The sequence below is a fragment of the Glycine soja genome, chromosome 15 (genome assembly GCF_004193775.1).
Source record: "Glycine soja cultivar W05 chromosome 15, ASM419377v2, whole genome shotgun sequence".
Lineage (NCBI taxonomy): Eukaryota > Viridiplantae > Streptophyta > Magnoliopsida > Fabales > Fabaceae > Glycine > Glycine soja.
In genome coordinates, this window is record NC_041016.1 from 2,587,250 (window position 1) to 2,601,813 (window position 14,564).

The 14,564-nt window shown below is 36.2% G+C and overlaps 2 protein-coding genes across 4 annotated transcripts; both read right to left on the reverse strand.

Annotated features, from left to right (window-relative positions):
- Positions 1 to 724: 724 nt before the first annotated feature.
- LOC114386433 (pre-mRNA-splicing factor ATP-dependent RNA helicase DEAH7-like) lies at positions 725 to 10,839 on the reverse strand. 3 transcript variants are annotated; one of them, XR_003661085.1, is made up of 18 exons: positions 10,471 to 10,839; positions 10,230 to 10,374; positions 9,909 to 10,121; positions 9,477 to 9,547; positions 8,807 to 9,017; positions 8,392 to 8,562; positions 8,115 to 8,260; positions 7,795 to 7,892; positions 7,337 to 7,442; positions 5,278 to 5,455; positions 4,955 to 5,184; positions 4,686 to 4,862; positions 4,079 to 4,150; positions 3,791 to 3,967; positions 3,497 to 3,558; positions 3,245 to 3,397; positions 1,446 to 3,165; positions 725 to 1,105 (listed from the first exon to the last, which is right to left on the reverse strand). XR_003661085.1 is itself a non-coding variant. In XM_028346437.1 (17 exons), exons 1-17 carry the CDS (start codon positions 10,474 to 10,476, stop codon positions 1,566 to 1,568), a joined length of 3,819 nt encoding a protein of 1,272 aa, XP_028202238.1. In that variant the 5' UTR covers positions 10,477 to 10,839; the 3' UTR covers positions 1,196 to 1,565. The 3 variants fall into 3 exon arrangements, 1 of the variants encoding a protein (XP_028202238.1); XR_003661084.1 differs by having other exon boundaries at positions 10,230 to 10,377; XM_028346437.1 differs by lacking the exon at positions 725 to 1,105 and having other exon boundaries at positions 1,196 to 3,165; positions 10,230 to 10,377.
- A 1,278-nt stretch (positions 10,840 to 12,117) lies between these two features.
- LOC114388252 (UDP-glycosyltransferase 92A1) lies at positions 12,118 to 13,912 on the reverse strand. Its single transcript, XM_028348656.1, has one exon. It carries the CDS (start codon positions 13,751 to 13,753, stop codon positions 12,299 to 12,301), a length of 1,455 nt encoding a protein of 484 aa, XP_028204457.1. The 5' UTR covers positions 13,754 to 13,912; the 3' UTR covers positions 12,118 to 12,298.
- Positions 13,913 to 14,564: the final 652 nt, after the last annotated feature.

Sequence of the window (14,564 nt, forward strand, 5' to 3'; positions counted from 1 at the left end):
TTAACATTCTTTTACCTCAACATTTCAAATTTCAAATTTTATTACTTTCTAAATTATCTTTCTATATTAAAATGACATCTTTCTTCTCACATGGAGACTTCAAAAATTTGCTCATTTTCTCCTTAAATCTAAGCTATTTATTTTTCTACCTATTCACAAGGTTTTGTAAATCTAGGAAAGCTCTATATATCGATTGCGTTAGTCTATTTAAGTTTAGAGCATATATACTTATTTGCTATTTAAAATTACTTTTTTGATGATGCATAATTACTCTTTCGTTTTATTCCAATTCATTCTTAATTTGATCACTTCTTCATGCAGCCATCCTTCAGAAGACCTGTACTTAAACTTCGAGTCACCTTTCTACATATTATCTACACTTTTGCATGATCAATTAATTTCCTTTCAGAAATACATCCAATTCGTACATAAGGTTTGAGTTAAGTCATTAAATTTTTTGAATTATGCTCCATCCCTATTTACAAAAACAGGATAATTAGGCAAGAAACGGAGAAATTTCTATTAAATTTAGCTTGAAATGTATCACAGTATAGTTTCTGCTTCATAATTCGCGACTTTATGTTAAAAGAGAAAGGAATTGCTCGTTTGTAGAAAAAATGACAGATACTGTTTTATATACAAATCTGCCTGATTTATGTCTCGTTTTCTACTTTTTCATCTATTCTTTATTTTAAAATTCATGCAAATACAAAGAGGCCACCTCAATGCGTCAATACTCTCCTGTCTCACATATAAGAGAAAAAAAATACTAATTAAAAATGTGATGCTTAGGAGTTAAAATCCAATTCTCATTGTTGTATGGAAAACGTGATGCTTAGGAGTTGAACATGTTGAAGAGCTTACAATGACTAAAATACAATGATAAGCGGGAAGATGAGGCAGGAAATACTAGACATGGTCACACACCTTGGGAAAACATAACCAGTTATTTCCTGTGGACAGTTTCTGCTTTGTGCAGTTATGAACCCTACAAACTTGCAGTGGATGTGACAATGTTCCAAGAGCGCAGTGCTATTACCAAAATAATATATCAGTCTTTCGAATATTGTTTTCCATAATGTAAATACAGTGTACTCTGGCAGTCCTGCACCAAAATCACAAAAGTTTATCACCTTGGTACCCCCCTTAGATTGTCCTCAACTTAAACAAAACAGGCAATGGTGTAGAAACCGTCTAGTCTTCCAATCATAGCTGAAGATATTATTTTTACACAGCAGGCTATAAAGGATGCATACACAATATAATTTACACAAAGATTGCCATCCGAGAAAGAAATCAGTTAATCAAACGTACTTTAAAAGAATTTCATGAGCAAAGATGAATTCTGAGTCATCAAATTCTTTTATACAATTCAACCTGCCTAAATCAGCATGTATATTTGAAGTCTCTAACCTACTAATTAATACAACAAGATAGTGAAGTACCTGCCGCCATCCAAGGAATCTGCAACCTTCTCTTTCTTAGTCTGCCCATGCATCTCACTGCAATCAGAATGCAGCCTTCTCTTTCGTAGTCTGCTAATATTTCTCTGTATCAAACATAATTTACAAACCAAACTTCTTTGGTCTCAAGAATGTGGAAGAACCCTTTCGTAAACCTGGCATGGAGATTTGCTGCTGATGCTTAGCCATCTTTTCCTTCTCCTTCTGTTTCCTTTCTTTCTCAACCTCTGCTTGCACCTTCTTCAAGTTCTCCATCTCCTCCTCCATAGCTGTTTTCTCTTGTTTTTGTCTCTTCTTATGCTCCAGTAATGATGTATCAGAATCCTTAACAGAGAAAAACATGGGTCCCAGCTCAGCCAGCCACTGGGGCTCCACCGCTGTCGCACACTGCATGTACTCCTTGGTGGTCAGGATTAACTCATGATAAACTACATACTCAGGAGTGCAACCCATACCATATAGAGCACTACTGGGATGAAGATGACACGGCATCCCATTCCTGCAGTTAACATACTCTCCCACACCCTTTAATCTTGCTGAATTGTGGAAGTATGCAGAACAAATTGCTTTCCTGACAATGTCAGTATCCGGCCAACATGAGGTTAAGGGGATCTTTAAAGTCTTCAGAATATCAAGCAGTTGGGATCTAACCTCTCTAGCCTTTCTTAGACCTTTAACATGCAAAAAATGATCGTTGCACCAATCACCTCTGTAATCATGTTGTTTCCATTGCTGATAAACATTGTAGAGGGTTAAATGATCAGACTCTGGCACAAAAAATCTTTCCCGTGCAGCGTCACTCTCCTCTGCCCGGTCCTTGGGTCTAAAGAAAACAGATGGCACTGACAGCATGGAAACAATTGTTAAAACCTCCTCAAGACACCCTAACTGTTCACCCATCAAAAGCATCTTAGCAAGCGGAGGGTCCAGTGGAAATTCAACCATTTTCCACCCAAGATCAGTTAATCCCCCCACATTGTTAAGGGCACCCAACACCCACAACTGGTACATGGAATTGAGAATATTATCTTGAGGAGGTGGATCCATGAAATCAAAATCAAGTAAATTTTCAACTTTAAGAGATTTCAGCAACAAGACCACATTGCCAAGGTTAGTCCTCTGAATCTCTGGAACAGGACTGGGCAACATTTCATTTAGGTAGGCACTCTCGGTATACAACCGATAGCACGTACCAGGGCCAGTTCTACCAGCTCGACCGGCACGCTGGTCAGCAGCAGCACGACTAACAGGGAAGACTTGGAGAGCGTCCATGCCCATCCTAGGGTTATACACCTTCATTTTACCATAGCCCGAGTCTATGACATAGAAGATACCATCGACAGTTAATGATGTCTCAGCAATATTAGTGGCCACAATGCATTTACGGGCTCCGTCTTCAGCTTTCTGGAATATCTTAGCTTGTAAGTCAGCAGGAAGCTGAGAGTATATGGGAAGAATCAAGAGTTTAGGGGCAGCTTTCTTTGAAGATGACACCATCTGCTCCATTCTTTCAGCAAGGGCATAGCAAGCTGCCTCAATCTCATCTTGGCCAGTCATGAAGATAAGGATGTCACCAGCAGGACTGGTTATGTGAATAGTCATAGCCTGCTTCACTGCACCTTCAACATAATCTTCAACTGGAGATTTACTCCATAATATATTCACAGGAAATGTTCGCCCAGGAATATGGAAAATCGGTACACTGCAAGGATGCCACAATTAGGTTGAATCAAACAAAAGTCAATAACAGGAAAGACTGCTAGATGACAAACTGAATTTACCTTCCAAAGAAATTTGAAAATTTCTGGGCATTCAGAGTTGCTGATGTGACGATCAGCTTGAAATCACGACGTTGGGCTACAACTTTCTTCAATATTCCAAAAAGAACATCTGTGCTTAGTGATCTTTCATGGGCTTCATCCATGACAATAACCCTGAAACAGTTTCAAACCAGATGATTGGTAATATTGTTTTTATTGCAAACAAACAATAAGGTGTAAATGTGAGGGTAAAATTTGTTAATATTTTCATACCGATACTTGTCTAGATCAGAGTCTTTGAGTGTTTCACGTAGAAGTACCCCATCAGTCATGTACTGTAAAATTTAACCACTGAAGTTTAGAGCATAGCACAATAAGTTTATTATTAATGTGTCAAAATCCACATAATTACAGTATATGCTCACATCATGTATACAACAGAATATATACAAATCGTGTCAAATACAGAATATATAAAATACAACGAAAAGAAATCACACTTAATAGCACAAAGTAACACAAAACACAATAATTATTTCTAATCCTACAAACACAAGTTGGGTTCACCTTTATAATGGTATTTGGCCCGGTCACATCCTCAAAACGTATAGCATAGCCAATTTTATCACCCAACTCTGTATCCATCTCTTCGCTAACTCTCTTGGCAACACTCATAGCTGCCACACGCCTTGGTTGGGTGCAGCCTACTATACCACCTATAGTATAGCCATCTTCATGCAGATACTGTTCAGAAAACAAATGTCAAGATTTTCTATCTCGGACTCCTTTCTTGATTGGATAAACAATAATTGACAATACAAGACACAGGCAAGGAAAAGAAGAAGGCAATAAAACCTGTGTCAATTGTGTTGTCTTTCCTGAACCGGTTTCTCCGACCACCACCACCACCTGATTTTCACGAACCACCTACACATTGTATATTCAAGAAAATTATTACAATGAGCCAAGACTGACAATTTGGAACAGAAAGTCCAAGTGGAAATGATATTATTGAAGGTAAGACAGTCGAATCAAAACATAATGATAAAAGGAGAACACTCCAAACAAGCAGATAAAATGTGAAATTACAATGTGCAAATGTATAACTAATAGGAGAAAAGAAGGAAAAGGGACTTGGTTGTTTTATATCAAAATCATATAATAATAATTATAGTTTTATATCCAACTCAATTACCAATACCAACATAATCAAAAAATGAAAGAAAAAATATTGAGTTGACATGCTCAATCTAACCCCCTTCCACATGATATAAAGATGGATTAAAACTACAATTACTAAGATATTCATTGTCCTAATTTTGAACATTTAGACTGATTGATTATGATCATTAATTACTTCAACCCAAGAGATTGAATTCCAATAGATTCCATACATTTTGACCAAAAACAGCCCTACCATATCAATAATTGCCACATAAACAAGGAAAAAAAAAGAATCGACCTGTAATAACTCTTCTCTCACTGAAAAAATAGGCAGATATTGCCTTTGCTCTGCAATGGTTTTTGACTTAGCAAAGTCACTCACGGCTTCTCCCTTCTTCATATGCTGTGAAAACTTAGCTTCCTCCTTAAAATCAATTTCACCATCTTCACCCACTTCGGCAGTGTCTGCATCAATCTAGCATTTATAAAAAATTTAAATAAGATGAAGTCTTCAAACTGAACAGAAAAAGCAAAGGACACAATTACTCCAGAATCCAGGAAGAATACCTGCTCTGCTGTTTTTTCAACACCCAAGATATCACCAAGTTTTGAGCCAGCAAGTTCCCAAAAGCGTTGGCGAGACTTGTTCATACTCTGCTTCTCATGGATTTCTCTAACAAGAGTAGATCCTTTACGAGATATTATAGCCATGTCAGATGTTGGATCTTTTAATGGCATAATAGGCTCTGCCTGTTTAGTAAAAACAACTCTGCCATCAAGGAAAGGAGGCTTTGTATCTGTGGTCAACAGGGAAAAATAATTAGTCAAAAATGAAGAGTAATACCATGCAAACATCATTAAAATGCAAAGTTGGGCAGATGAATATTTACCATGAACAAGAAGAATAACTTTGTGTTCTTCCTCATCGTCAAATTCAGTCTGAACCTCTGTACCTCTAACAGCTCCTGATCTCAGCAGTTGCCGATCCTCCCATTGAGCATTATCAGCTGTGAGCTGAGACAACTTCTTGCTCTGAGAAAGGGACATCTTGGTCCCATCTCTTCGGACCTGTGAAATAGATAAAAGCACTTATAAGATAATAAACTCGTACCAACTTGCTCCAAACAGCATGCACCAATACATTAAACACTTCATAAATAAGCAAAATCATGAATATTTCACCATATACGACAACAAGAAAAAATGTAGATAGTACGCACTGCACGTTGCAAATATTGACCCCAAAACACAGTTGACTGTTATTGTATGAATAGCTTTTTTTTGTCAGCCAATATTGAAACTAAGGCATTTACATTGGCAAAATACATGTTATTATTGACTGGAAAGGTATCCTAATCCTCTAAGATACATATTATCACAGGATCAAGATAACTAGCAACCTGAACACAAACATCTAAATGGTAAATAATAAAATCACAGACTAACTCCATGAAACACGGGACATTGGGGATAAAATTATTCTCTCTTATTACCCTGTCCCCCTAGTTAGAAACTGCCACATCAAATAAAGCGTCCTCTAACAGAGGATTAACAAAGTTAAAGTGCCATTCTCCATTCCACATTCGTTAAACACGTGTTCCTTTCAGCCATTATCCGTCATAACAAGTCCTTCCTGGTGCAGAGGATAGTTGGCAGGATCATTGCCAAACTGAAATCCTTATTTTAAAATTTGTATGCACATGCAGCTAGCTATCTCTAACCCACCACATGGCTTCAGACCCAACCCACACTTAACCTTAGGTTCTCCCAAAAATCATTCACCGGCATACTCATTCTCTGCGACAGTTTATTGTTCTCTCCAAGATGATTGGAGAACACAGTCCGTCACCTGCTTCTGACAACCACAAGGCACCACTTCACTCCAATCACAAGCCAGTAGAAGGAATACACAGCACCTCCTTTCTTCACCCTCAAATCCATTCTACCACTAAAAATATTCTACGTCATTCTAGGACCTTTGTTGTCCCTTTTCATGTGCACCAAGAAGGACTTGAGAAGAACACTGTTTCGTCCAAGAATGACTGAAAGAATGTGCTTTTAACATACATGGACAGAGAATGATACAAAGCTATAAGAGCTTTTGAGAGCTTCTCTACTGGAAAAAGCTTTATATTTCCAGCAAAGGATCTCTCAAAAGCTCTCCTAGCTCGTATCCAAACATGCCCTTTGTCAAAGTGTATACCAGAATTCAAATATCATTCACCCAAAAGCCACCTAAGATAGCAGATTATGACAGACAATATATCTATCTAGATTACCACACCATGACCAAGCACGTGAACAGTACATAGACATCATAACTGCTCCAAAACTAAATCACAACAGACATAAGAATAACTTTCATAAACTTCAATCATTAGCTAGATGAGATCTAAGTAAACATAATTAAATTAAAGAATCACAATGAAGAAAAATTTTCACACAACCATCTACGATATACAAAACATAAGGTGTAGAACTTTTTCTCATGCAAGCTTTTCAATTTTATCATCAACAGATCTCCTTATGGCCAGTAACTGTAATTTATCTACTTACTCCGTCCGTTCCCATTTATAAGACCCAATTACCTAATTCATCAAGATTAAGAAAAGTGGTTAATTTAGTTTATAGCAATACACTTATCTTGAATTTATGACTTTTTCCAAAACTATCCTTATTATTAATACTCCTCTCTCTTCTAATTGTTTGCCACTACATTCCCTCTCTTTTAATTAGGGGTATTTTAGTCTAAAAATAATTAATGCAAGAAACATTATAGATTGAGTCTTATAAAAAGAAACAAGCATCATTTCAAACTTGGGTCTTATAAATAGGAACGGAGGGAGTATCATTTTAATTAGTAGCAGGAAGCTCCAAACGAATAACAGTCATGCACATACAAGTAAAGGAAAAGTTAGTTTAAATATGTTCAGAAATTCTAAGAATTACCAGTCTTTTGGCCAACTCAGTCTCTTTCTTCTGAAAGGAAGCTTCGTCTCCAAGAAAAAATGACGAGTTATCGCCATCAAATGTGCTACCTTCCTCTCTATCATACCTTCATGATATAATTGTAATTAGATTAAACTATAATAAAATGAAAAGGCAGATTCCGCAAATCAAACAAACGTGAAGTTTGAAAGAATCATCTACAACTTCAGCTCTATCACCACAAGGTAAAACTAGCATGATGAGTCAAAATTTGAATCTATATATCAAAGAAGAAAAACTTCAAGCAATTGTAAAAGACAAGCACAACATAGGAAACATCATATTATTCCAATATATAATTATTAAGCACTCTGATCTCTCTTTCCCAATAGATTCATCTATGATAACACTACATATTTCAAATTCAGTGATTTAAAACAATATCAACGAAAAATACTTTTCACACTAGATTTAGATACCATGCTCGGTCAGCATCGTATTCCATCTCTAAACGCATGCTTTCAGTAATGTCATACTTGTGTTCTTCACCCAAGTCAGACTTATCAGCCATTTCATCCTGGACACATGAAATTAATAATTATATAAGTTGATGATATAGCATGCATATCAAAACTCAAAAGTAATCCATATTAATTACTGTGAAAGAAGAAAACTATGCAACATTTCAGATCTTTTCTTTTTCTATTTATGCTAAAAGTCATTTATTTTCATTGTTCAGCATCTATAATGAATTATCAAATACACGAGGGAACTATTAGACATTAATTGCAAAATATACCTCATATCTATTTGAAGTTTCAGATGAAAAACTTAGTTGATGTGACCTTCCATTATGTCTAGAGACAGAAGATTTGGCTGAAGATCCAGAAGCACGTATTGGGACAGGAGACGGAGAAACATGGTCCCAGGGAGAAGGTGAAGTGACTACATTCAATTCAACAATATAACAATTATTTCTCAAAGACTACCATCATCAAATTCAATTATGGGAATTAAAAACATCAAAATTTGACAATGACAATAACAAAAATAATATCATATTTGGAATAACATACAGGATGAATGAGGAGTGTGGCCCCCCAACCATGGCGAAACTAATCGTGCATCAGGTGAGGCACCTACAAACATTGGGGATGGTGAAGGTTGATGACGTCTAGAACTAGAGACACTGTCCCTTCGTGGAGTGTCTCCCCATTCCCATTGGCCATCATCCCAGTCAGACCTGCCTGCACGTACAAAAATTGATAATGCCTAGGTCATAAAGAATAGCTAGTTCTCCCAATGCACTGAAGCTAATTGTAAAATCATCTTTTAATAAAAATATCTTAAATGTTAATTCAATATAATTGGAAAAACACAGAAAAAAGTTTTTAGTATTCCAAGTACATAGAAGTCCATGACATTTCCTGGCTTTAATATTTGGATTAATTCCAAAATACTAACAAGAAACAGAAAGTAACAATTACATACCAGGCATTCTCCTGGAACCTTCATATCTGTTTCGCTTTCTACCATACTCACGGTCATACCTACTATGTGAATCCCTTTCTGAATAAGATCCCTTGCTCTCATAGTAGTCCCAATGCCGCACTCTTCCATTACCGCTTCTTGAATCATCCCTGTGATGCCTCCTCTCACTCCTATGATCCTCCCTGTCATATCCAGAAGGCGATGCAGGAACCTTCAAAATTGATATAGCAAAATTAGAGATATGCAGCAAAGTTTCAAAATAATGAGAAATTTATTGGATGAAAATTGCTAATTGTAAAAGCGAAATGTCAATATTAAACAATGAAAATGTTGAACATTTATTTATCACACAGATCAAGAAAAACAGTTTTTTGACACTTCCTATAAAAACTAACACCTGTCGTATTCTCTATCTTCAAAATATTTCAGCAAAACCAACAGGCAACAACAGCCACTTAAAATTAAGACAGTAATCTAAAGCAAAAGTTCTTTTGATTCTTCCTTTTCCTTTATCTTCCTAATGCTTTCTGCAGGTAACAAGTTTCAATGTTGTTTCACAAATAAAGCATTTCCTTAGGATAGCAGCATGACACTTTAAATGCTGTTCCTAAGGAATTAAAATGAGATCAAAATATGAAAATAAATAAAAAGTAGAGAGAAATAATCTTACGTCTGAACCCTTATGCTCAGATGAAGGAGTCCGGTTGGTATCACCATAGTGATCTTCGGTCACAGAACTTTCTGTACAGACAAAGTCACAGAACCTTCAGAGGTTATTATTTGCTTTTCTTAAGGAAAAAATTAATACCTAAATTCCATCATACAATAAAAAGCAATACACATACTTCAAAAACAACTTTAAATAATCATTTTAAAAAGATTAAGCATGTTGAGCTGGAGAAATTTCCTTTACAATTACCCTTTGTACTACATTGCTTGCTCACTTTACATATCCAAAAAACTTTGCTATTTACCATTTTTTTTCTCAATAACTCCTCAGACGACTTTAAATATATTAGGCAATGAAGAAAAAAGTGTACATGAATCCAACTGGTGGAAACAACTAAACAAAGGGAAATTATATATAGTAATTAACAATTACCTGAATGAGATGTTTCATTGGTCGTATCACGGTATCTCCGATTAGTGTGTCTGCGTCTGTTGACAATCCCATCATGCCCGCTTTCTTCAGAAACAGACAACTCAGACTTATCTTCATCCTCTGCAGATGCTGCAATGGAAATGGTTCTTTCTTTTGGCACCTTGAATCCCGCATCATGTTGAGACCGTTTTGCGCTGGCAAGGGCATCGAGTCCTATTAAATTATTTATTAAAATAAACAATGAACAGCATCAGCATTCAGTGCCTAAGAACGTAAAACCGAGACTCATGATTCAAAATGCACACCAAAACAAAACAATACCTAAACGCGATTTTCTCTCCTGAGGCACGTAAACCATCCTATCCTTGCCAGGAACATAGAGTCCACCACTGGTAGGTTTTTCCGGTTCCAATGTCGCCGTGATCTTGTCTATGTCAACGACACCAGCACCAGCTCCAGCTCCATCCTTCTATTCACAAACAAACAACAATAAGCGGAAGCAGTGAAACCAAATTTCGAAACCATTTAGCGTGCTGCGCAATAGAACTAATACGATACTAACCTCCATGATGTGATTTAACTTAAAAAATTTGCCCCAAAATCGTTGAAGATGAAAACAGAGAAATTCCAATCCAAGCGCCACTCTACAGAAAATTGAAGTGAAACTAAGCAACAAAGTATATTCTCATTCCTAGAACCCTAATCCGGACACGTAGCTAAGAAATCCGAAATTGAGTACTACAAGATGTATTCAAATTAGGTATCTGGTTCCTAATATATTTATTGGGATTTGTGCCTGAGTTACACACTCCCAGAGATATCTAAACGTCGCCGTTTCACAGCAAGCAAACCGCAGAGGCCAGAGAGTGACGGGACGCCACCCCTTTTAGTTTTTATCTCCTCTTTGTTCCCCGACCACCGACTTCAGAGAGAGGGTAAAGATTAAACAAATAAAAAGAAAATTTAAAATTTCAATATATTAGTGATAAGACACTTAAAGAAAAATATATTTACTTTCAAATTATTATTATAAATATATACATAAATTAGAGAAAGGTAAAAAATATAATAAAGTATTTCTTTTATTAATTTTTTTTTTTACCTAAAACGCGATTTGATTTCCTTTCCGGAGTAATATATATTTCCTTTATGGTGTAAATATAATTAACACATATGTACAAATTGAATTTGATTTTGAGTTAAATAATTAATTAGGTAAAAGGAAAATATAATTTATTCACATAAAAGATTAGTTAGAAGAAAATAAAATAAATGAGAAAAGGGTAGATTTATAATAAAAAAATAAAGAATAAATCACAAACTAAATTATTAAAATTATAATACATTCTTATTCTTATTCTTCCCTGTTAATATAGACATTAATGTACTTTCACACAAAAATATTGACCCTCGAGAATTTTTCTATGAAATTTCCGTATTAATTAATTTACACGAACGAACTAATGTTTATAGTAAAATTCTATTTTTCCTATAAAAATTAAAAAAATCTTCAATAAATTCAATATATTAAAAGATAGCAAATGAAAAAAATATTATTTAAAAAGGTAATTCATTAAATCATATATTTTATTTAATATTAAATTTAAACACGTAATTTTTTAGGATTTAGGACCTTTTGTTTAAATTTATTTGTTAAAAAATACTTATTTTAATGCAATAAGTAATTTTCTATTTGTTTAAGTATTTATCTAAATTATTTTTACTTTAAAAAAGTAATTTTTATTTATTTTGAAAAACAAATTCTATCTATTTATTAAATAAATACTTATTTTAAAACTACTTTAAGTATAAACAAATTAACACTTAATTGATGTGCAATGCCAAGTGTCAACCAATCACAGAAGGTGGCATGTTTAAAAAATTTGAAGATAATCTTAACTAAAAATGACACATTTTGTGAATTGTGACTGGTTAAACAACCTGAACAACTTTAGAGTGACACTGCATAACAATTACAATATCCCAGAAGCGTGCCACTACTACATTTGAATGGCAAGAGAGAATGAAGGATGAGGATCCCATTGGCCTAGCAGGTAGTAACTAGCATCCAAGAGGTTTTTCTCTCACTAGGATCCCACTGCCACTAACTGCGTTCTTTAAGAATAAGTTCCAAACACCATAGTACTAAAATCACAACACATTCATCAGAAAAAAAGTACTAAAACCGCATGCAAAAAAACATTTACAGTTTTGTTGGTGAAGCAAATGGATTTATTAACCGTCAGAGTTTACTAGAACTGCAGTCCTCAATACTCAATCACTCTATACAATCACACTCACAGATATCACTCAGAATCAATGCTCAATGGCCAGAAAATCTTGCTTTCTGTTCTGTTATTAAAATACCAAAACAATAAAACTAGTTTCTTTCAGGACTCAAAAGCAGCAGATAAGAACTCATCCATTGCCCTAACAGAAGACCCCTTAAACCCATCTTCATCCTTCACCGCATCCCTAATCATATCTCTAACATCCCCAGCTTTCTTCCCCATCGCAACCCCTTTCTCGGTCTCGTCCATCACCAATTCAATTTTTGCCACTATATCTTCGTATTTCACCTCAGAGCTTTTCCCTCTTGCAACCTCCACACAAACCCCAACCTCTTCCTCCAACAACTTACAATTATAAAACTGCTCCGCCGCCATTGGCCACCCCAGAATCGGCACCCCCTGACTCAGCGATTCCAGCACCGAGTTCCACCCGCAGTGACTCAGAAACGCAGACACAGCAAAATGCGACAGAATCTCCACCTGAGGCGCCCAATCGTGAACAACCAAACCCTTCCCCGATTCTTTAACCCTTTCAACAAACCCTTCAGGTAACCATTCTCCCTCTCTGAACTCCGAATTTATGTCAAAACCAATCGGAGGCCTCACAACCCAAACGAAATTCTTCCCGCACCGCTCCAACGCCTTCCCCAATTCCATCATCTGCGAAGCGGAGATCGTGTTCATCGATCCGAAGCACACGAACAGCACCGATTTCGAGGGTTTCGTGTTGAGCCATTCGGTGCAGAGATTCGGGTTGATCCCGCCGCCTTTCCCGCGCGAGCCGGAGCCGGAGCCGGAGGAGAACAGCACTGGGCCGATGGGCCATACGGGCCGGCCCAGTTTTCTCTTAAAGTAGCCCAGCCCAACGGAATCGAACTCTTCGACGGTGTTGAACAAAATCCCGTCCGAGTTGACCCATTGGGAAAGATTACTTTTTTGAAACACAGACCACGGGTCGGAGCCATCTGCTTCGGAAATGTTATTGGGTAACTGCGTGCGGTGAATGACACGCGCTTCGGGGAAATCCGGTAAGGAGAACTCGTCGGAGTTGACGCGGCGGTGGGGGAGATTGTGCCAGAGGGAGTAGTAGCAGGCGAGGCCGAAGCCGGAGGTGCCGCTGAAGACGACGTGGAAGACGCCGAGTTCCTTGGCGACGGTGGCGGTCCAGCCGAAGAAGATGTCGGAGATGATTAAAAGTTGATGTTTTTGGTTTTGGAAGAGGATGTTTTGGATGAGGGTTTTGAAGGCTGGTTGGAGGGTGGTGGAGGCTTGGATGAGGCGAATGACGAGGTGGTAGGGGATGGAGTCGGTGTTCTCCGTGTTGGGAGGGAGGCCGTGGTCGGAGGGAGTGAAGGGGATTTCGACGAGGGAGATGGTGGAGTCTGGTGGGATAGAGGATCTTAGTTTTTTGATGTTTAGGGAAGTGTTGAGTATGGTGATGCTGTACTTTTTTCTCTGTTCTAATTCAAGTGCTAATGCTAAGAACGGGATTATGTGGCCTTGGGCCATGAAAGGGAACAACACTGCCTCTTGTTTTCCTTCTGTTTCTGCCATTGCTTGCCAATGTCAGACCCTTCCCCAGCTGGTGTCGCCTTTATTAGGTTTTTTCCACACGCTTACGTTAATAATTATTTACACACACCTCATGTATAACCTAGTTAGCAACACATGATGTTGTGTTCAAAATGTGGGAGAGAATTTGGTTTGATTCCCACTTATTATACTCTTTTGGTCGAAACGGGAAGTTTTAATGTAACTTATAATTTATATAAAGGATTGAAGTTTGTGACAATACTTAAATAAAAAATTTATTCTTTTTGTTGTGGTTTGTGTTTCAAGACTAATTAAATTATCACGTAAAATCATCAATTTTCTTTCAAACATACATTGAATTTGAACCAAAAGTATGTTAATTTTTTTTTGTCTATTTTAAATTTGGAGTATTTAAAACTTAATTATTAATGAATTATCTTTGTATTTAACTTAATTATTAATTATTTATGATTTATTAATTATTTTCAACAATATATTATATATTTAATATTACATTATAAACTTTAGTAATTAATTACACACTTAAAAGTATATTTTATTACAGGAAAACAAGTATTTTTTATTAGTATTGTTCAAATAAGATTCATTTCATCAAACATAAATCACACTATGTAAACTTATATTTTAACAAACTTAAGCACCCATTTGAAGTAATTGAGATATTTTAATTTTTGGTTTTTAAAATAAATTGTGTTTGATAAGAATAGAGTTAAATTTTTTTAAACTCATTTTTAAAATATTATACCATTTCTTTTTAAAACAAAAGTAAAAGATTTGTAAATTTTGTTTATAGTTTTGAAACACATGCGCT

Bases quoted from the DNA above. Each gene is read 5' to 3' on its own strand.
- LOC114386433 (XM_028346437.1), bottom strand. The intron at 9,548-9,908 runs GTAATTGTTAAT...TTGTCTGTACAG, and splicing joins CAATGAAACATCTCATTCAG to AAAGTTCTGTGACCGAAGAT. The intron at 8,563-8,806 runs GTATGTAATTGT...TTGTACGTGCAG, and splicing joins AGGTTCCAGGAGAATGCCTG to GCAGGTCTGACTGGGATGAT.
- LOC114388252 (XM_028348656.1), bottom strand. From the start codon at position 13,753: ATGGCAGAAACAGAAGGAAAACAAGAGGCAGTGTTGTTCCCTTTCATG.